Source organism: Bombina bombina, chromosome 1, assembly GCF_027579735.1.
Source record: "Bombina bombina isolate aBomBom1 chromosome 1, aBomBom1.pri, whole genome shotgun sequence".
NCBI classification, from domain to species: domain Eukaryota; kingdom Metazoa; phylum Chordata; class Amphibia; order Anura; family Bombinatoridae; genus Bombina; species Bombina bombina.
The window spans coordinates 411,423,774-411,447,970 of NC_069499.1; the positions used below are offsets into that span (position 1 = coordinate 411,423,774).

A 24,197-nucleotide genomic window follows, 5' to 3' on the forward strand; every position below is an offset into this window, starting at 1 on the left:
GTACAGTAGTTAAGAGCTTTATGAACCGGCGTTAGCCCAGAAAGCTCTTAACTACTGACTTTTTTCTGCGGCTGGAGTTTTGTCCTTAGAATTCTAACGCTCACTTCAGACACGACTCTAAATACCGGAGTTAGAAAAATCCCATTGAAAAGATAGGATACGCAATTTACGTAAGGGGATCTGCGGTATGGAAAAGTCGCGGCTGAAAAGTGAGCGTTAGACCCTTTTTTGAGTGACTCCAAATACCGGAGTTAGCCTAAAACCAGCGTTAGGAGCCTCTAACACTGGTTTTCACGGCTACCGCCAAACTCCAAATCTAGGCCTAAGTGATTAATGGCAACTGTTGATTTTTGACATGAGCATGTAATAAAGTTATTAGTATGTCTTTTATAGCATTTTTCATTAACTTACATGCCCAATCTTTCAGCGGAAGTCCATATAGATTGCTGCATATTTTCAGTAAAGAGTTCAAACAAAAACTAGCAGAAGAATAACATTACCTTCATTTATATCTTATAAACAAAAACATTATATTTTGAACAACCTAAGCTTATACTCATCTGTCCGATGTTTTGAGCTGTCCTTGATTCTAAAGTTTATGTCCTCTTGGGTTTGGAAGATTCAAGATTGTCCCAAAGGTTCGGGACCCATCCGGCCTCTTCTGGCCTTGCAATCCTCTTCCCTTCCTCCGTTTCCTTCTCAAATTAACTTCCAATACTTCATGTCTTCCTCTTTTTCTCCGGAACTTTAGCCCATTTTCTCTGGAAAAGCGGTCTGTCTTCACTCCTTGCTGAAGAGTGCTGTGCAGGCAGGTCCGGCATATCAAGTTTAATTTTTCTACAGATGTCGATGATTTCCTCCGGCTCTTTAATTGAGATCAATTTATTTTCCCATGTAAAATGCAAAGCGAAAGGGAAGCCCCATCTGTATGGTATTTGGGCCTTTCTTAGCTGCGAGGTGAGGGGCCTAAGGGCACCCCTTCTCTGCAAAGTCCTGAAACATAAGTCCTGAAAGAACTGCACCACATTTCCCTGGTGCTTAAATGTGGGATTCCTCCTAGCTGCATTCAGGATCTCCTCTTTTTCCTGGTATTTTAACATCTTGATGATGATGTCACATGGCGGGTCTTCTCCTTTAGGCTTAGGCCTTAGAGCTCTATGAGCTCTTTCCATTTGGAAATTATTTTCTTCTTCATTGCCCGTTATGCCACGGAACAAACTGAGTAAATATGTGTTTAATTCTTTAGGAGTCACTGACTCTGGTACCCTTTCAGCCGAATATTGCATCAGCGACTTCTGTTCTCTAAGTCCTCTAGTTTGTCATATATATCTTCAATGTCTTGTCTTTGGGCATTTGACTGCTTTACCATGTCATTCAAACCAGTCGCTAGAGCATCTCCATTTTCTTCAAGAGAGTTTACTCTAGATCCAAGTTCACCCATCTCTTGTTTAAGCTCATTCAGACTACTTGTTACTGTATTTTGCAGCATTTCCATTTTCTCAAGGAGCTTCTCAAAATTAGTGGAGATGTCCTGTTTCGACACCAGATTGTCTAAATCTGCTCTCGTTAGGGGGGCTTGCCTTGTTGATTCCCTCAAATCATCCTTTGTAGAAATTTGCTCCCCATCTGAGCTGTGTGAGAGTTGATCTGGGGATCTCTCCCCTCTATTAGTTTTGAAGAAAATAGGAGCTGTGGTTTGCTTGCTTAATGGCGTTGCTTTTAAATTCCTTTTTGTTGCCATAATGCTACTTCTTTACTGCTACTATGGTCACCCTTCTCAGCACCTTTTTTATTAATATTATCTCTTGCAGCCCTCTCTATGTCACTTCAGCCTTTCCCTTTGAAAATAAAGTACTGCGGTTGTTATTTGTGGAATGCTGTCACTCTCAAGGTGTACTTTTCTAGTGTCTTATTTCTCTATAGGGATAAGGTAAAGAATTGGCCGTAACCTTCTTTCACATATAATTTGAGTAGCTAAGGTTCTCTGTTTCTCACATCAAAAGGGCTCCCTTCATGTGCTACTATCATTAACTTTTGCCCTTTTCTTTTAGTCTGGTAGCTTAAAGTTTCCCTATGATGGTACTCTATTAGTTCAGCGGTTCTTATTTATTATGTTTATGGTCTGTTTGTTTTTAGTTTTCTTACCGCTACTGCTTATGGGGAGGGTTAGTTCCCGATGTTTATACTGGTGCTGCTTTCATGTCTATTTATGCGCAGTCATTTGGCGCTGTCATTTGGTGTCCTCCATTAAAATGATTTTATGACCTCTTGTCGAGTGAAGTGTGCATCGCCATGCCACGTGGTCTTCCGACTTTCATCACCACTCTGTATATTATGCGGCTCCGACTTACACTCCTCCTAAACAGAGCGTTACCTTTTACTTCTGTCTCATTATGGTCAGGATCTATGATCTATGCCATCCGATCTTCACTTTAGTGATTTAGCTGTTTGCCAGTTGCTGTCCTGACACTTTGCTAGCCTTCACAAACTTTATACTGCCTGGAGCTCCACAATTATGCGGCCATTCCTTAGCTCCACCAGGCTCCGCCTCCTCCATTTTACTTTTTTAAAGGGACACTGAACCCAATTTTTTCTTTTGCGATTCAGATAGAGCATGTAATTTTAAGCAACTTTCTAATTTACTCCTATTATCAAATTTTCTTCATTCTCTTTGTATCTTTATTTGAAATGCAAGAATGTAAGTTTAGATGCCAGACCATTTTTGGTGAACACACTGTGTTGTTTTTGCTGATTGGTGGATAAACTCACCCACCAATAAACAAGTGCTTTCCATGGTCCTGAACCAAAAAATAGCTTAGAGGCCTTCTTTTTCAAATAAAGAAAGCAAGAGAACGAAGAAAAATTGATAATGGGAGTAAATTAGAAAGTTGCTTCAATTTGCATGCTCTATCTGAATCATGAAAGAAAAAATTTAGGGTTCAGTGTCCCTTTAACAGTATCTGCGGATATATAATTCATAACTAATTTAAGCCACCTCTGGGCAATAAATTGAACATTGGACTGACCTCTGGTATGAAGCAAGGCTTTGTAAAAATGTGAAATAGTATATATCCCTGAACTATATAGCTTAAATAGTGGAGATAATACATCCCAATACCAGTTAAGGCCATAATATCTGCTTAGCACAGTACAATGATATCTAATTTGCAAATAAGCATAGAAATGTAAATTGGGAATATTTTATTATATTTTTAATTATTCAAATGAATTAATTCATTTCTTTTCTGCATATCAAATAATTGTATTACATTTGTCAAACTTTTCTTATCCCAAAAATTCAAAGGGGCAGCGTTCATACCGTCTTCAAAATCTGGATTACCTCTGATAAGTAGATATTCTGATACTTAGGAATTATTATTTCATACTTTAAATAACTTATACCATTCATATGCTAATGGCTAGATTACAAGTGGAGCACAATATTGCGCTTACGCAAGTACGATATTTGCTCTCTGCTCATTGATACCAGCCCACGTAAATGTGCGCTGGTATTACACGTGTGGCGCAATGCAAATTGAGACCTCTTGTTTGCTCTGCATGGAAGTTAAGCGATCAAGAGAGTGCACTTTCATAGGCTTCAATGGGAGCCTCGTTTTCATGCCAACAGACATGGCAAACCACTTAGCTCAGCACAGGGGGCAAATCGTGTAGCGCTGGGCAGCAGTCAATTAATATATATTTATATGCTTATATAAATATATAATTATGTGTTTATATGTGTATATACACATATTAACACAGAATTATATATGTATATAAGCATTTACATATATATTTATAGTGAAAACACAGTTCCCCATTGACCAACAGTCATTGCAGTCCCGTTTTTGTTTCTAACACAACAGATCCCCTCACTTTAACCCCTTTTAACTATTACAAAAATAAAGACGCTCATATTTTTATTTAATGTTACTCTACTGTTCCTTTTATTTTGGGGGCAATTGGGGCATATTTTTTCATTAACCAGAGATCTGATCTCTGGTTAATGATTCCTAGCACAGAGTGAAAACGCAATCTCATGGTCACAATAACCATCCACTTGTAATGGCTGGCTATTTAACGGGCAAATTTGCCACTTAATAGGAGCATGTTAATATAGTGCTCCACTCAAAAGTTTATTTGATTTGATATGAAGAATTGCTTTCAAATCATATGGTTTAACTGGCCCTTTCTCCACTTCTAGAATTAAGTAATAATCTGATGATGTCAACCAATCCACAGCAATTTTACCCAAACATAACCATAAATAACATTCCAAATTAGGTAGCATTAGTCTTCCATGCTCCAATTTTAGGTTTAGCCTTAAGATACTTTTTCTTGGTTTCTTTTTATCTTAAAGAAAATTCTTTTTTTAATATCATGTTTTTTAATAAAATTTGGAATTTTTTGCATAACATACAGCAACTTAGGAAGTCATTTTATCTAGCTTTATTCTACCTGTCAAAGATAATGGAAATATAGAACATTTTCTTCAATCATCTATAAAATTTATAATTAATTTCTTGAAATTTAGGTCATACCAAAAATTGGGTGAGGTAGAAATATTTATACCCAAGTAGGTTAAATGGAATTTAACTTCTTTAAAGGACCAGTAAACACAGTAGATTTGCATAATCAACAAATGCAAGATAGCAAGACAATGCAATATCATTTATTCTGAATTTCAAATGAGTAGTAGATTATTTTCTAACACATTTCAAAGTTATGTATATTTCCACTCCCCCTGTACCATGTGATAGCAATCAGCCAATCACAAATGCATATACGTATAGTCTGAGCTCTTGCACATGCAGTGTAAATATAAAAGACTGTGCACATTTTTTTTAATGGAAGTAAATTTCCATCATAAAAATTTAATAAAACCTGAGTGTCCCTTTAAATAGGTTTGTTTGTTTAATGTTTCTAATTTTATTTATCCATAGAACCTCTGTTTCAGAGGCATTTATTATATACCCTGAAAACTCTGCAATACATTCAATAATAATAATTTTTGCAAAGTTTTTCCTTGAGTTTCTTACAAAAATCAAAAGGTCACCTTCGTATAATGATACAATTAACTCTTTACCACTTATTATTATCCCCTCAGTATTTTCCTCAAAGAAATTGCTAAAGGCTCTATGGACAAATTAAACAGAAGGGGCGAAAGTGGAAAACCTTGTCTTGTACCTTATAAAATAACTTGTAATTTCAACATTTATTAATAAAGCAGTTTGGGGATCCTTATATAGATTTCTAATAGGTTGTGTCACATTCCCTATAATTCTAAATGTATCTAACATAGCAAATAAATGATCCCAGATAAGGCTGTCAAATGCTTTCTCAGCAATTATCTATCTATCTTCCTCAGTTTTTAGCAACTCTCTAGACTCTTTCTAAGCCCAAAAGTAAGAGAGAATTAAAAATACTTTTAGCAAATTAGTATATGATGTTCTACCTTTAAGAATAAGAAATACTGTTTGATCAACATGTATAACTGTTTGTAGAGCTTTCTGAAGCTGATTAGCTATTATAGATGTTAATAATGTATAATATAAATAATATATAATTTAATAACACAATGGGTCTATATGATTCCATTTTCTCTGGATCTTTTTGAGGTTTTGGTATTAAAACAATAATTGAGTTTATAAAAGTTTGGGGTATTTGCTTATATTTAAGCAGAAAATTATTTAATGCAGCTGTAATAGGTTTAATTGTTTGATCTGAGAGTAATTTATAGTATTCAGCTGGCAGCTGATCTGATCCTGGTGCCTTATGTAAAGATGTAGCTTTTGTGCTTTCTCAACTTTTATCTCTTGGATTGGGGCATTCATCAAAAACTGCTCTGTCGAGAATCTGGGAGCATATAGTTTCTCCAAAAATGGCCCTGTGTATAAAATTTATTCCCAATCCTAATTGAATCTATATTTTTATTCCCTTTAAAATGTTTGGTTAATATAAATCCTTATAATGATTAATGAACACATTATTCTCTATTAAAGAGACAGTCTACTTAATTTTTTTATTGTTTTAAACGATAGATAATCCCTTCATTACCCATTCCCAGGTTTGCATTATCATTATATTATATTAATACACTTTTTACCTCTGTGATTCTTTGTATCTAAGCCTCTGCAGACTTCCCCCTTATCTCAGTGCTTTTGACAAACTTGCATTTTAGCCAATCAGTGCTGACTTGTAAATAACTCTACAAGAGTGAGCACAATGTTATATATATATATATATATATATATCACACATGAATAACCAGTGTCTAACTGTGAAAAACTGTCAAAATACACTGATATAAGAGGCAGCCTTCAATGGCTTAGAAAACAGTTTGAGCCCATCTAAGCTTAACTTTCAACAAAGAATATCAAGAAAAACAAAGAAAATTTGATGGTAAAAGTAGATTGGAAACTTGACTATCCCTTTAACATTAGATTATGAGTCTCCAGAAGTGCACAGTCTGGTCAATGACAAACAATTCTTACAGCCATGTTGTAATGTTATATTCATTCTTACAAATACATCACAACTTTTAATGTCTTTTCCTAAACAACTTTAACACAGTTTACATTTTCTCTTTTGTTTATGAACTGTTTACAATATCACAAAAGCTGCTTTTAGAGTACAGACATAAAAAAACTTGGACAAAGGCCCAGTGCAAGGTTTTGTTTGTATGTATCTGACTGGAAATCTATCCTTTGAATACATGGCAGTTTACAGATACATTGCACTACCTTTTCTCTTTTTCTTCTGAGTTGCAAAACTACTTAATTTAAAACTCATTGTACTTATACACACAAATATTTGTGATTATTTGTGTATTTACTTACAATACAATCATTAAAAAATATATATTATCATCTTGTAATCATTTCATCAGGCTATGAAACACATTGTAATACTGTTTGAAACTACATTGTTTATAGTTTTTTTGAATAAAAGAATATTAGCCTTTATATAAACTGAAGATTATTTTCTTTAATACTCTCAACCTTATATGATCTGGACACAGTGACTGTTTTGGCAGTATATCAACTGCAGGATTGTGAATACACCCAGACAGCTTCACTGGAACCACTTAAGGAGCTATATTCATGTTAGTGTGTTTGCTACTAAGACTTTTCAAAATTTAATGACATTTACTCTGCGAAAGTGTCCTTTTCTTCACAGATTGCTACTAAGGACTTGTTATTTCTGTTTTCAAGAGTAGCTTCTGTCTGAAGTGGATTTCTATACCCATGAACTGCCTGTCATGCTATTTAAAGAAATACATAATTTATGTTCTTTTGTTTCATCATTTATTTTAATTTGTTCACAGTGTTATTTTTGTTGCAAGCAACACACTCTCTCTCTCTCTCTCTCTCTCTCTCTCCCTCTCTCTCTCTCTCTCTCTCTCTCTCTCTCTCTCTCCCTCTCTCTCTCTCTCTCTCTCTATATATATATATATATATATATATATTTATTACTTAACATTTACAATTAGTAAATGTATCCCCTATAAAAACTTGCTTAGATAAAAGACACTTGGATCCCTTTAGTAAACTTTGCAATTAATACAATTCTGAAGCTTTAAAGAAAATATGTATTTTTCTTATTTTTTTTTTAAATATAATAGTAACCTAAAGTTAACATTGTATTCACCTTTATTGTCAGCAGCAATGAAGCCAAGAATATTTTCATGCCTTAGCATCACAGTTTGGTAGATTTCAGCTTCTCTAAACCAGGATCTTTCATCTCTGGAAGAGAAAATTTTTACAGCCACGTCTTCCCCACACCATTTTCCACGCCAGACCTCCCCAAACCTTCCTTTGCCAACAATTTCTTGAACAACAATGGTCCTTGCAATTGTTCTTTGGACAAGCAGAGGTAAACCTAAGATAAAAAGTGTATACAGTTTAAATAAAAAATACATTTTTGCTCTTGTAAACGCACTGTTTCATATAAGGTCAGCTGTGCAAAAAAGTATAGTGCCTACAATGCAACTTTTCTTTTGGAAGGGTGGGTCAGAAAAAAGGTCAAGGCCTAATATAAAAATGATTTACCAAAGTTACAATAAAACTTCTTCCTCTATTCAGTAACATTTTTGAATCTCTAATTAAAATAGCTCCGGTATATTTAATGGGTTTTATGAGAAAGAAAAAGCTAGACCAGCAACAAAAAAGGAAATTCCAAATAGTGTGTCCCATATTATTTAAAATTAATATATGTATAAGCAATTAAAAAATTGGGCTTCTGTTCTATATTTAAATGGAAAATAAAATACTCCTCAATAGTATTTTGTTTTTAAATTTAGAAGAGCTAAGAGGGTACAGGAGTTTTTGTATATCTTAACTGAAAAAAATAGCTATTGTGAAAAACAACTTGTCTCAGGAAAGGTAAGACAGTATCACCAGATTGTTATTTATTTATTGCTAAAGGTAACATTAAAGGGATACTAAACTATTTTTTTCCTTTAATAATTCAGATACAGCAGGCAATATTAAGCAACTTTCAAATTTACTCCTATTATTAAGTTTTATTCCTTCTCTTGTTATCTTTATTTAAAAAAGCAGGAATGTAAAGCTTAGGATCTGGCCCATTTTTGGTTCATGAAAGAAAAAAAAATTGGGTTTTTAGTATCCCTTCAAGAGTGGCATCATGAAGTAGCTAGGTGGCTGTGACAGTTCGCAGGAATCTTTCTAGGATCTGTAGCAAAGATCCTGAGTAATCCTTATGCGGCTAGTGTCCGTTTAGATTCACAGCATAACCAAGTGAAGGGAAGTCAACAGGGAGAGATCAGCAGTCTGTGTCACTACTACAGGATAGTGTGATGGGAAAGTGCAGGCAAAACACAGCTGATAGAAATTACATGATCCGCCCTGGAAGTGAGCTGAAGTCGTCCAAGACATGATACAAATGTTGCAGTAAGTTGCAAAAATGAGACTTCTTTGCAGGAACTGGAGGATGAGGCCTGGGAACTCCTGATTGAGCAACAATGTTGCACAGTTAGGTTGCAAAAAAATTCCAAGCAAAGTGTAAGTGAAGGTAAGCACCTTATATACGCATGAAGGGGGTACTTGAAGAGGCACTTAAAGCAATATACAGTACATAGAAATAGAAATACATAGAAATGTATACATAGAAATGTTAAGAACTGCAGAATATCCCTAACAGTACACCCCCACTTCAATGAGCTAGGATCAATAGCTAGGTTGCTCCAGATTCTGTCGATGAAATATAGACACTAACCGAGGGGCTGACAAGTATGAAGGTTCCCAAGTGTCATCATTGTGAGAATAGCCATTCCAATGTACCAAATATTGTAATTGGCCACAAATCTTTCTAGAATCCATTATAGATTCAACCTCAAAATCCTGATCTGCCGTGATCTGCAAGGGTGAAGTCTTGAAATCTATAGGAGAGTTTCTGGTTGGTTTATATGGTTTCAAAAATGAAACATGGAAGGTATGATGAATCTTATATGTGGCCGGAAGGACTAGAACAACAGCGTTGGCATTGATTATCCTGGTTTTTCAGAATGGATCAATGAATAAGTCACTGAGTTTCTTGCTAGGTGTATTCAACTTCAAATGTTTCGAGGACAACCAAACTTTATCCCCAATGGTATAGGTTGGATGTTTGTGTGTTTTCTGTCATAATACATCTTCTGTCATAACTGAGCTGCTTTAATGTTGTCTTGCAGGTTTTTTAAACCTTCTTTGACATTGTTGATAACATCATTCACTAGGGGGCAATAGTTTCAAACCCAAGAAAATTTGTAGGGCTGCAACAACTAATCGGTAAGATTGATCATAAAAATAGTTGCCAAAGAATCTCATTATTGATTAGGTGGTCTGCAATTAGTTGATCAGTTGCAGGGCACCAGCTGCTTCCCTCCAATTAACTACTTCACATGGTATTGTGCAAAAAATAATATTTATTCATTTTTTTTCTATCCGATTAATCGACTGATTGTTATCCGATTAAACGGATGGAAAAAATATTTTAAAAATGAATAAATTCATTGGCAAATATTTTTATGATTAATCTTAACAATTAGTTGTTGCAGTCAAGCATGCTGTTAAAGAAACAATAGTCAGTTTGAGTTAGATACTGCTAAAATAAAAGATGGAGATTGAACCAAGATGTCATCCAGGTATGGAAACACTGCAATACCCTGAGACCTAATCACACACAAAAGGGCACAGAGAATCTTTAGCTCTAGAACTGGTCTGAAAGTATCTTCCTTCTTTGGAACAATGAAGAGATTTGAATAAAATTCCATCCCCAGTTCCTGCAAAGGAACAGAAACAATCACTCCCATATCTTCCAGATCTGAGACAGACTGAAAAAAAGCTTGAGCTTTTACAGGATTATTTGGAACATTGGACAGAATTTTTTTTTCTCTGGGAGGCTTTGTTCAGAATCCTATTCGATATCCCTGAGAAACAATATTTTATACCCAGGGATCTGGAACAGGCTGAAACCATGCTTTCTGAAAGAGGCTTAATCTGCCCAATACCAGAACTTCTGGATTGGGGGCCGCACCTTCATGCAATCTTGGTAGTATGGATAGATTTTTTTACCCTGTTTTGACTTGTTCCAGTTAGTATTAGGACTCCAGACTGAACCAGATGAACCATGCTTTTGAGCAGGAGTCATCTTTCTGTTCCTTATTCTGATATAAGGAACGAAAATTATTAGAAGCTTTGGATTTCCCTCTAGACTTTCTGTCTTGAGGAAGAAAAGCTCCTTTACATCCAGTAACAATATAAATAATAGAATCTAAATCAGAACCAAATAACTTCTTTCCCTGAAAGGAAAGAGACAATAATCTAGATTTAGACACCATTGGGCATATTTATCAAGCACCGTATGGAGCTTGATGCCTGTGTTTCTGGTGAGCCTTCAGGCTCGCCGGAAACACAGGTTATAAAGCAGCAGTCTAAAGGCCGCTGCTCCATAACCTGTCCGCCTGCTCTGAGGCAGCGGACAGACATCGCCAGAAATCAACCTGATCAAATACGATCGGGTTGATTGACACCCCCTGCTAGTGGCTGATTGGCCGCAAATCTGCAGGGGGCAACATTGCACCAGCAGTTCACAAGAACTGCTGGTGCAATGATAAATGCCGAGAGCGTATGCTGTCAGCATTTATCATTGTGCAGCAGACATGATCCGCAATATCGGATCATGTCCGTTCGCACAATGATAATTCGGCCCCCATATAAGCAGACCAGAATTTAAGCCACAAGCCTTTCCTGCCAAGGACTGCCAAAGACATGCTTTTGATATTAATCTTCAAAATATAAAAAAAAAAAATATCAAAAACTGTATCACAAATAAAAAAAATTGGAACTCTGAAGCAAACCCAATAGATTTGCATTAGCAGAGTCATCAGAATATTGCTCTGAAAGACTAGACAACCAGTAAGCAAAAGCTACATTAGCGATAGAATATAACCTGCATGTAAAAAGGCCCTTCTATTAAAAGATTGTAACTTTTTGTCTAAAGGGTCCTTAAAAGAAGTACTGTCTTCCAAAGGAATAGTAGTAAGTTTAGCAAAAGAAAATGGCCCCATCCACCTTAGGAACTGTTTCCCATAACTCTAAATTAGCAGCAGGTAAAGGATATAACTTTTTAAACCTTGCAGAAGGAGTAAAATAATTACCTGGCTTAGACCATTCTCTAGCAATCATGTCAGAGATAGCATCAGGCACAGGGAAAATTTCAGGGAGATTAATAACAGTCTTCAAGGGACACTGAACCCATATTTTTTATTTTGTGATTCAGATAGAGCGTGCAATTTTAAACAACTTTCTAATTTACTCCTATTATCAATTTTTCTTCATTCTCTTGCTTTCTTTATTTGAAAAAGAAGGAATATAAGCTATTTTTTTGTTTGTTTCAGAACCATGGAAAGCACTTGTTTATTGGTAGGTGAATTTACCCACCAATCAGCAAGAACAACACAGTGTGTTCACCAAAAATGGGCAGGCATCTAAACTTACATTCTTGTATTTCAAATAAAGATACCACGAGAATGAAAATAATTTGATAATAGGAGTAAATTAGAAAGTTGCTTAAATTGCATGCTCTGAATCATGATAGAAAAAAATTGGGTTCAGTGTCCCTTTCAAAACTGAATTTAGGATCTTTAATCCCTAAAGTAATTAAAAGAGAACAAGGAGAAATATCAGGTTCAACATCAGATGATGAATCCTCACCCCCAGAGGAAACTTCACCATCTGAAGACAAAACAGTATCTCTGGTCTCAGGGCACATAGCACTTGTAGAAGATAAAATAGGAGCTGATCTTTTATGCTTGTTTTAAAGCGGGAGGTCAGCAGTGTAGAAACTTCAGCCTTGATAAAAAAATGTTCATGGTAGGAGACACTGCATCAGTATTATCCTGTACTGTACAAACAATAGGTACATTAGTACACAGTGAAACAGCATTAGATTGGTCTGATTGCATTGACAAATTTAAACATAAGCAACATAAATGCACACCTAATAATGATAGAAACGTGTTCAGAAGACTCAGTTTTCTGGGTAGATTTAGGGACAGAATCCTGCTGCTCTATTCTATCATAATCATAGCAATGCAATAAACACTATAACCACCTTAAAAAGCTCTTGAGAAAAGGAAACCACTTACCCCTTCCTAAGCAGCTTTACAAAATAGAGTCACAAGTACAATGTGAACTAAGCCGAATTGCTAAAAAAAGCAGGAGAAAGTAACAATAAATCCGAGGACAGAAAAATGGCCTCCAAGCATGCAAAAACTGACAACTAAAAAGGAGATTGTGCGTGCCAAAAACCCGATGCACACATAACAGTGGGAACCTGAGGTAATCCAACATGTGTAAAACGATGTGCGGACAAACTATAGGCAGACTAAAGGGACATGTGCTAACTCGACAGGTTTTAACCTAATGTGCGCAACCCAGACGTGCATAAACCAAAGGCTGACACAAAAAACAAACACCTAGATTACAAGTTTTGTCGGTAATGGTGTGCGGTGCTAACGAGCAGTTTATGCTCACCGCTCACCTACAGACAACGCTGGTATTACGGGTTATTACAAACCCGGCATTAGCCGCAGAAAAGTGAGCGGAGAGCAAAATTTTGCTCCACATCATACCTCAATACCAGCGCCGCTTACGGTAGCGGTGAGCTGGCTAAACGTGCTCGTGCACGATTTCCCCAAAGGAATCAATCGGGGAGAGCCGGCTGAAAAAAAACCTACCACCTGCAAAAAAGCAGCGTAAAGCTCATAATGCAGCCCTATTGATTCCTATGGGGAAATACATTTATTTCTACACCTAACACCCTAACATGAACCCCGAGTCTAAACACCCCTAATCTTACACTTATTAACACCTAATCTGCAGCCCCCAACATCGCCGACACCTACATTATATTTATTAACCCCTAATGTGCCACCCCCAATGTTGCCGCAACCTACCTACACTTATTAACCCCTAATCTGCCGTTCCAATGTTGCCGCCACTATATTAAAGTAATTAACCCCTAAATTTAAGTCTAACCCTAACCCTAACACACCCCTAACTTAAATATAAATCTAAATAAAATAAATATAATTAACTAAATTATTCCTATTTAAAACTAAATACTTACCTATAAAATAAACCCTAAGCTAGCTACAATATAACTAATAGTTACATTGTAGCTAATTTAGGATTTATTTTTATTTTACAGGCAACTTTGTATTTATTTTAACTAGGTACAATAGTTATTAAATAGTTATTAACTATTTAATAGCTACCTAGTTAAAATAAAGACAAATCTATCTGTAAAATAAAACCTAACCTAAGTTACAATTACATATAACACTACACTATAATTAAATTAATTCCCTAAATTAACTACAATTAAATACAATTATCTAAACTACGATAAAAAAACAAACTCTAAATTACAGAAAATAATAAAATAATTACAAGTTTTTTAAACTAATTACACCTAATCTAATCCCCCTATACAATAAAAAGCCCCCCAAAATAATAAAAAAACCCTACCCTATACTAAATTGCAAATAGCCCTTAAAAGGGCCTTTTGTGAGACATTGCCCCAAAGTAATCAGCTCTTTTACCTGTAAAAAAAAGTACAATACCCCCTCAACATTAAAACCCACCACCCACACACCCAACCCTACTCTAAAACCCACCCAATCCCCCTTAATAAAACCTAACACTAACCCCTTGAAGATCACCCTACCTTGAGAAGTCTTCACCAAACCGGGCCAAATTCCTCAACGAAGCCGGGCGAAGTGGTCCTCCAGATGGGCAGAAGTCTTCATCCAAACCCGGGCAGAAGAGGTCCTCCAGAAGGGCAGAAGTCTTCATCTAGGCGGCATCTTCTATCTTCATCCATCCGGCGTGGAGCGGGTCCATCTTCAAGACATCCGACGCGGAGCATCCTCTTTGTTCTTCATCTGACGACTGAATGAAGGTTCCTTTAAATGACGTCATCCAAGTTGGCATCCCTTCAATTCCGATTGGCTGATAGAATTCTATCAGCCAATCAGAATTAAGGTAGAAAAAATTCTATTGGCTGATGCAATCAGCCAATAGGATTGAACTTCAATCCTATTGGCTGATTGGAACAGCCAATAGGATTGAGGTCGCATTCTATTGGCTGTTCCAATCAGCCAATAGGATTAAAGTTCAATCCTATTGGCTGATTGCATGTATATAATATGTGTGGGTACAGTAAATAAGGAAGAAAAAAAACAGAATTTATGTTTACCTGATAAATTTCTTTCTCCTACGGTGTGTCCGGTCCACGGCTTCATCCTTACGTGTGGGATATTCTCTTCCCCTACAGGAAATGGCAAAGAGAGCACACAGCAAAAGCTGTCCATATAGCCCCCCCCTCTGGCTCCGCCCCCCAGCCATTCGACCGACGGTTAGGAGAAAAAAGAGAAACTATAGGGTGCCGTGGTGACTGTAGTGTACAGAAATAAACATTTTAAACCTGACTAAAAGCCAGGGTGGGCCGTGGACCGGACACACCGTAGGAGAAAGAAATTTATCAGGTAAACATAAATTCTGTTTTCTCCTACATTGGTGTGTCCGGTCCACGGCTTCATCCTTACTTGTGGGAACCAATGCCAAAGCTTTAGGACACGGATGAAGGGAGGGAACAAGTCAGGTAACCTAAACGGAAGGCACCACAGCTTGAAAAACCTTTCTCCCAAAAACAGCCCCCGAAGAAGCATAAGTATCGAATTTGTAAAATTTGGCAAAAGTATGCAGAGAAGACCAAGTCGCTGCCTTACAGATCTGATCAACAGAAGCCTCGTTCTTGAAGGCCCATGTGGAAGCCACAGCTCTAGAAGAGTGAGCTATAATTCGTTCAGGAGGCTGCCGTCCGGCAGTCTCATAAGCCAATCGGATGATGCTTTTCAGCCAAAAGGAAAGAGAGGTAGCAGTAGCTTTCTGCCCTCTCCTCTTACCAGAATAAACTACAAACAAGGATGATGTCTGTCTGAAATCCTTTGTTGCTTCTAAATAGAATTTTAAAGCATGGACCACATCTAGGTTGTGTAACAAACGTTCCTTCTTCGAAACTGGATTCGGACACAGAGAAGGAACAACTATTTCCTGGTTAATATTCCTGTTGGAAACCACTTTTGGAAGAAAACCAGGCTTGGTACGTAAAACTACCTTATCTGCATGGAATACCAGATAGGGTGAAGTACACTGCAAAGCAGACAATTCAGAAACTCTTCTAGCAAAAGAAATAGCAACCAAAAACAGAACTTTCCAAGATAGTAACTTAATATCTATGTTATGTAAGGGTTCAAACGGAACCCCTTGAAGAACTGAAAGAACTAAGTTTAGACTCCATGGAGGAGTCATAGGTCTGTAGACAGGCTTGAGTCTGACTAACGCCTGTACAAACGCCTGTACATCTGGCACGGCTGCCAGACGTTTGTGCAACAAAACAGACAGAGCAGATATCTGTCCTTTTAAAGAACTAGCTGACAAACCTTTATCCAAACCCTCTTGGAGAAAGGAAAGTATCCTAGGAATTTTAATTTTACTCCAAGAGAATCCCTTGGATTCGCACCAACGGATATATTTTTGCCATATCTTATGGTAAATTTTCCTTGTCACAGGTTTTCTGGCTTGAACCAGAGTATCTATGACCGAATCTGAAAACCCACGCTTATATAGAATCAAGCGTTCAATTCCCACACAGTCAGTTGCAGAGAGACTAGATTTGGATGTTCGAATGGACCTTGTACTAGAAGATCCTGCGTCAAAGGTAGCTTCCATGGTGGAGCCGATGACATATTCACCAGGTCTGCATACCAAGTCCTGCGTGGCCATGCAGGAGCTATTAGAATCACTGAGGCCTTCTCCTGTTTGATCCTGGCTACAAGTCTGGGAAGGAGAGGGAACGGTGGAAACACATAAGCCAGATTGAACGACCAGGGCGCCATCAATGCATCCACTAGTGTCGCCTTGGGATCCCTGGATCTGGACCCATAGCGAGGAACCTTGGAGTTCTGACGAGATGCCATCAGATCCATATCTGGAGTGCCCCATAGTTGAGTTAACTGGGCAAAGACCTCCGGGTGAAGTTCCCACTCCCCCGGATGAAAAGTCTGCCGACTCAAATAATCCGCCTCCCAGTTGTCTACTCCTGGGATGTGAATTGCAGATAGATGGCAGGAGTGATCCTCCGCCCATTTGATGATCTTGGATACCTCTCTCATCGCCAAGGAACTCTTTGTTCCCACTGATGATTGATGTACGCTACAGTCGTCATGTTGTCCGAATGAAATCTTATGAATCTGGCCTTCGCTAGTTGAGGCCAAGCCAGGAGCGCATTGAATATTGCTCTCAGTTCCAAAATGTTTATCGGGAGAAGAGACTCTTCCCAAGACCATAGACCCTGAGCTTTCAGAGAGTCCCAGACCGCGGCCCAGCCTAAGAGACTGGTGTCGGTCGTTACAATGACCCACTCTGGTCTGCGGAAACTCATTCCCTGAGACAGGTGGTCCTGAGTCAACCACCAGAGGAGTGAATCTCTGGTTACCTGGTCTACTTGAATCTGGGGAGACAAGTCTGCATAATCCCCATTCCACTGTTTGAGCATGCACAGTTGCAATGGTCTTAAATGAATTCGAGCAAAAGGAACCACGTCCATTGCTGCAACCATTAATCCTATTACTTCCATGCACTGAGCTATGGAAGGCTGAGGAATAGATTGAAGAACTCGACAAGCGTTTAGAAGTTTTAACTTTCTGACCTCTGTCAGAAAAATTTTCATTTCCACGGAATCTATTATTGTTCCCAGAAAAGGAACCCTTGTGGACGGGGACAGGCAACTCTTTTCTACATTCACCTTCCACCCGTGAGACCTAAGAAAGGCTAAAACTGTATGAGCCCTTGCTTTGGAAAGGGACGACGCTTGGATTAGAATGTCATCTAGGTAAGGTGCTACAGCAATGCCCCTCGGCCTTAGGACCGCTAGAAGGGACCCTAGCACCTTTGTGAAAATTCTGGGAGCAGTGGCTAAACCGAATGGAAGAGTCACAAACTGGTAATGTTTGTCCAGAAAGGCGAACCTCAGGAACTGATGATGATCTTTGCGGATAGGAATATGCAGGTACGCATCCTTTAAGTCCACGGTAGTCATATATTGACCCTCCTGGATTGTTGGTAAAATCGTCCGAATGGTTTCCATTTTGAATGATGGAACTCTGAGGAATTTGTTTAGAATTTTTAAATCCAGAATTGGCCTGAAGGTTCCCTCTTTTTTGGGAACTACAAACAGGTTTGAGTAAAAACCCAGACCTTGTTCCGCTGTTGGAACTGGGTTTATCACTCCCATTTTTAATAGGTCTCCTACGCAATGTAAGAATGCCTGTCTCTTTATCTGGTCTGAAGATAAGCGAGACATGTGGAACCTTCCCCTTGGAGGAAGTTCCTTGAACTCTAGAAGATACCCCTGAGAGACTATTTCTAGTGCCCAGGGATCCGGAACATCTCTTGCCCAAGCCTGAGCAAAGAGAGAAAGTCTGCCCCTTACTAGATCCGGTCCCGGATCGGGGGCTATCCCTTCATGCTGTCTTGGTAGCAGCAGCAGGCTTCTTGGCCTGTTTACCCTTGTTCCAGCCTTGCAATGGTTTCCATGCTGGTTTAGGCTGGGAAGCGTTACCCTCTTGTCTAGAGGCTGCAGAGTTAGAAGCCGGTCCGTTCCTGAAATTGTGAAAGGAACGAAAATTAGATTTGTTCTTAGCCTTGAAAGGCCTATCCTGTGGGAGGGCATGGCCCTTTCCCCCAGTGATGTCTGAAATAATCTCCTTCAATTCTGGCCCGAAAAGGGTCTTACCTTTGAAAGGAATATTAAGTAATTTTGTTTTGGATGACACATCCGCCGACCAAGATTTTAGCCAAAGTGCTCTGCGCGCCACTATTGCAAAACCTGAGTTTTTCGCCGCTAATTTTGCCAATTGAAAAGCGGCATCCAAAATAAAGGAATTAGCTAACTTTAGTGCGTGAATTCTGTCCATGACTTCATCATATGGAGTCTCCTTTTGGAGCAAACTTTCTAGTTCCTCGAACCAAAAAGACGCCGCCATGGTGACAGGAATAATGCACGAAATTGGTTGAAGAAGAAAACCCTGCTGAACAAAAATCTTTTTGAGCAATCCTTCCAATGTTTTATCCATAGGATCTTTGAAAGCACAACTGTCCTCTATAGGAATAGTTGTGCGCTTGGCTAGCGTTGAAACTGCTCCCTCTACCTTAGGGACCGTTTGCCATGCGTCCCTTCTGGGGTCGACAATGGGGAACATTTTCTTAAATATATGGGGTGCGGGAGGGAAGAGAGCTGTTTGGAAGGGATCAGGGGGTCTGATGTTTCAGGTGGGAGGCTGATCTCTACACTAAAGCTAAAATTAACCCTGCAAGCTCCCTACAAGCTACCTAATTAACCCCTTCACTGCTAACCATAATACACGTGTGATGCGCAGCGGCATTTAGCGGCCTTCTAATAACCAAAAAGCATTGCCAAAGCTATATATGGCTGCAATTTCTGAACAAAGGGGATCCCAGAAAAGCATTTACAACCATTTGTGCCATAACTGCACAAGCTGTTTGTAAATGATTTCAGTGAGAAACCTAAAATTGTGAAAAATGTAAAGTTTTTTTAAATTTGATCGCATTTGGCAGTGAAATGGTGGCATGAAATATACCAAAATGGGCCTAGATCAATACTTGGGGTTGTCTACTACACTATACTAAAGCTAAAATTACCCCAAAAAGCTCCCTACATGCTCCCTAATTAACCCCTTCACTGCTGGGCATAATACACGTGTGGTGCACAGTGGCATTTAGCGGCCTTCTAATTACCAAAAAGCAACGCCAAAGCCATATAGGTCTGCTATTTCTGAACAAAGGGGATCCCAGAGAAGCATTTACAACCATTTTTGCCATAATTGCACAAGCTGTTTGTAAATAAGTTTGTGAAAAAAATTGTGAAAAAGTGAACGATGTTTTGTATTTGATCACATTTGGCTGTGAAATGGTGGCATGAAATATACCAAAATGGGCCTAGATCAATACTGTGGGTTGTCTACTAAAAAAAATTATATACATGTCAATGGATATTCAGAGATTCCTGAAATATATTAGTGCTCTAATGTAACTAGCGCTAATTTTGAAAAAAAAAAATAGTTTGGAAATAGCAAAGTGCTACTTGTATTTATGGCCCTATAACTTAAAAAAAACAAAAAACAAAGAACATGTAAACATTGGGTATTTCTAAACTCAGGATAAAATTTAGAAACTATTTAGCATGGGTGTTTATTGGTGGTTGTAGATATGTAACAGATTTTGGGGGTCAAATTTAGAAAAAGTGTGTTTTTTTCCATTTTTCCTCATAGTTTATAAAAACAATTTATAGTAAATTATAAGATATGAAAATAATGGTATCTTTATAAAGTCCATTTAATGGCGAGAAAAACGGTATATAATATGTGTGGGTACAGTAAATAAGGAAGAAAAAAAACAGAATTTATGTTTACCTGATAAATTTCTTTCTCCTACGGTGTGTCCACGGTTTCATCCTTACTTGTGGGATATTCTCTTCCCCTACAGGAAATGGCAAAGAGAGCACACAGCAAAAGCTGTCCATATAGCCCCCCCTCTGGCTCCGCCCCCCAGTCATTCGACCGACGGTTAGGAGAAAAAGGAGAAACTATAGGGTGCCGTGGTGACTGTAGTGCACAGAAATAAAGATTTTAAACCTGACTAAAAGCCAGGGCGGGCCGTGGACCGGACACACCGTAGGAGAAAGAAATTTATCAGGTAAACATAAATTCTGTTTTCTCCTACATTGGTGTGTCCGGTCCACGGCTTCATCCTTACTTGTGGGAACCAATACCAAAGCTTTAGGACACGGATGAAGGGAGGGAACAAGTCAGGTAACCTAAACGGAAGGCACCACAGCTTGCAAAACCTTTCTCCCAAAAACAGCCTCCAAAGAAGCATAAGTATCGAATTTGTAAAATTTGGCAAAAGTATGCAGAGAAGACCAAGTCGCTGCCTTACAGATCTGATCAACAGAAGCCTCGTTCTTGAAGGTCCATGTGGAAGCCACAGCTCTAGTAGAGTGAGCTGTAATTCGTTCAGGAGGCTGCCGTCCGGCAGTCTCATAAGCCAATCGGATGATGCTTTTCAGCCAAAAGGAAAGAGAGGTAGCAGTAGCTTTCTGCCCGCTCCTCTTACCAGAATAAACTACAAACAAGGATGATGTCTGTATGAAATCCTTTGTTGGTTCTTAATAGAATTTTAAAGCACGGACCACATCTAGGTTGTGTAACAAACGTTCCTTCTTCGAAACTGGATTCGGACACAGAGAAGGAACAACTATTTCCTGGTTAATATTCCTGTTGGAAACCACTTTTGGAAGAAAACCAGGCTTGGTACGTAAAACTACCTTATCTGCATGGAATACCAGATAGGGTGAAGAACACTGCAAAGCAGACAATTCAGAAACTCTTCTAGCAGAAGAAATAGCAAACAAAAACAGAACTTTCCAAGATAGTAACTTAATATCTATGGAATGTAAGGGTTCAAACGGAACCCTTTGAAGAACTGAAAGAACTAAGTTTAGACTCCATGGAGGAGTCATAGGTCTGTAGACAGGCTTGAGTCTGACTAACGCCTGTACAAACGCCTGTACATCTGGCACGGCTGCCAGACATTTGTGCAACAAAACAGACAGAGCAGATATCTGTCCTTTTAAAGAACTAGTTGACAAACCTATATCCAAACCCTCTTGGAGAAAGGAAAGTATCCTAGGAATTTTAATTTTACTCCAAGAGAATCCCTTGGATTCGCACCAACGGATATATTTTTGCCATATCTTATGGTAAATTTTCTTAGTCACAGGTTTTCTGGCTTGAACTAGAGTATCTATGACCGAATCTGAAAACCCACGCTTAGATAGAATCAAGCGTTCAATTTCCACGCAGTCAGTTGCAGAGAGACTAGATTTGGATGTTCAAATGGACCTTGTACTAGAAGATCCTGCGTCAAAGGTAGCTTCCATGGTGGAGCCGATGACATATTCACCAGGTCTGCATACCAAGTCCTGCGTGGCCATGCAGGAGCTATTAGAATCACCGAGGCCTTCTCCTGTTTGATCCTGGCTACAAGTCTGGGAAGGAGAGGGAACGGTGGAAACACATAAGCCAGATTGAACGACCAGGGCGCCATCAATGCATCCACTAGTGTCACCTTGGGATCCCTGGATCTGGACCCGTAGCGAGGAACCTTGGAGTTCTGACGAGATGCCATCAGATCCATATCTGGAGCGCCCCATAGTTGAGTTAACTGGGCAAAGACCTCCGGGTGAAGTTCCCACTCCCCCGGATGGAAAGTCTGCCGACTCAAATAATCCACCTCCCAGTTGTCTACTCCTGGGATGTGAATTGCAGATAGATGGCAGGAGTGATCCTCCGCCCATTTGATGATCTTTGATACCTCTCTCATCGCCAAGGAACTCTTTGTTCCCCCTGATGATTGATGTACGCTACAGTCGTCATGTTGTCTGACTGAAATCTTATGAATCTGGCCTTCGCTAGTTGAGGCCAAGCCAGGAGCGGATTGAATATCGCTCTCAGTTCCAAAATGTTTATCGGGAGAAGAGACTCTTCCCGAGACCATAGACCCTGAGCTTTCAGAGAGTCCCAGACAGCGCCCCAGCCTAACAGACTGGTGTCGGTCATGACAATGACCCACTCTGGTCTGCGGAAACTCATTCCCTGAGACAGGTGGTCCTGAGTCAACCACCAGAGGAGTGAGTCTCTGGTTACCTGGTCTACTTGAATCTGGGGAGACAAGTCTGCATAATCCCCATTCCACTGTTTGAGCATGCACAGTTGCAATGGTCTTAAATGAATTTGAGCAAAAGGAACCACGTCCATTGCTGCAACCATTAATCCTATTACTTCCATGCACTGAGCTATGGAAGGCTGAGGAATAGATTGAAGAACTCGACAAGCGTTTAGAAGTTTTAACTTTCTGACCTCTGTCAGAAAAATCTTCATTTCCACGGAATCTATTATTGTTCCCAGAAAAGGAACCCTTGTGGACGGGGACAGGGAACTCTTTTCTACATTCACCTTCCACCCATGAGACCTGAGAAAGGCTAAAACAATGTCTGTATGAGCCCTTGCTTTGGAAAGGGACGACGCTTGGATTAGAATGTCATCTAAGTAAGGTGCTACAGCAATGCCCCTCGGCCTTAGGACCGCTAGAAGGGACCCTAGCACCTTTGTGAAAATTCTGGGAGCAGTGGCTAAACCGAATGGAAGAGCCACGAACTGGTAATGTTTGTCCAGAAAGGCGAACCTCAGGAACTGATAATGATCTTTGTGGATAGGAATATGCAGGTACGCATCCTTTAAGTCCACGGTAGTCATATATTGACCCTCCTGGATTGTTGGTAAAATCGTCCGAATGGTTTCCATTTTGATTGATGGAACTCTGAGGAATTTGTTTAGAATTTTTAAATCCAGAATTGGCCTGAAGGTTCCTTCTTTTTTGGGAACTACAAACAGGTTTGAGTAAAAACCCAGACCTTGTTCCGCTGTTGGAACTGGGTTTATCACTCCCATTTTTAATAGGTCTCCTATGCAATGTAAGAATGCCTGTCTCTTTATCTGGTCTGAAGATAAGCGAGACATGTGGAACCTTCCCCTTGGAGGAAGTTCCTTGAACTCTAGAAGATACCCCTGAGAGACTATTTCTAGTGCCCAGGGATCCAGAACATCTCTTGCCCAAGCCTGAGCAAAGAGAGAAAGTCTGCCCCCTACTAGATCCGGTCCCGGATCGGGGGCTATCCCTTCATGCTGTCTTGGTAGCAGCAGCAGGCTTCTTGGCCTGTTTACCCTTGTTCCAGCCTTGCAATGGTTTCCATGCTGGTTTAGGCTGGGAAGCGTTACCCTCTTGTCTAGAGGCTGCAGAGTTAGAAGCCGGTCCGTTCCTGAAATTGTGAAAGGAACAAAAATTAGATTTGTTCTTAGCCTTGAAAGGCCTATCCTGTGGGAGGGCATGGCCCTTTCCCCCAGTGATGTCTGAAATAATCTCCTTCAATTCTGTCCCGAAAAGGGTCTTACCTTTGAAAGGAATGTTAAGTAATTTTGTTTTGGACGACACATCCGCCAACCAAGATTTTAGCCAAAGCGCCCTGCGCGCCACTATTGCAAAACCTGAGTTTTTCGCCGCTAATTTTGCCAATTGAAAAGCGGCATCCAAAATTAAGGAATTAGCTAACTTTAGTGCGTGAATTCTGTCCATGACTTCATCATATGGAGTCTCCTTTTGGAGCAAACTTTCTAGTTCCTCGAACCAAAAAGACGCCGCCATGGTGACAGGAATAATGCACGAAATTGATTGAAGAAGGAAACCCTGCTGAACAAAAATCTTTTTGAGCAATCCTTCCAATTTTTTATCCATAGGATCTTTGAAAGCACAACTGTCCTCTATAGGAATAGTTGTGCGCTTGGCTAGCATTGAAACTGCCCCCTCTACCTTAGGGACCGTTTGCCATGCGTCCCTTCTGGGGTCGACAATGGGGAACATTTTCTTAAATATAGGAGGTGGAACAAAAGGTACACCTGGCTTCTCCCACTCCTTAGTCACTATGTCCGCCAC

General features: G+C 39.3%; 1 protein-coding gene across 1 annotated transcript in view; it reads right to left on the minus strand.

Moving 5' to 3' along the window:
• Window positions 1–24,197, minus strand: part of ACVR1C (activin A receptor type 1C) — a 280,647-nt gene that overhangs the window by 128,639 nt on the left and 127,811 nt on the right. The window contains exon 3 of the mRNA XM_053698317.1: window positions 7,651–7,881. Within this exon, the coding sequence (XP_053554292.1) occupies window positions 7,651–7,881 (231 nt within the window). The remainder of the gene's footprint in view (window positions 1–7,650; window positions 7,882–24,197) is intronic.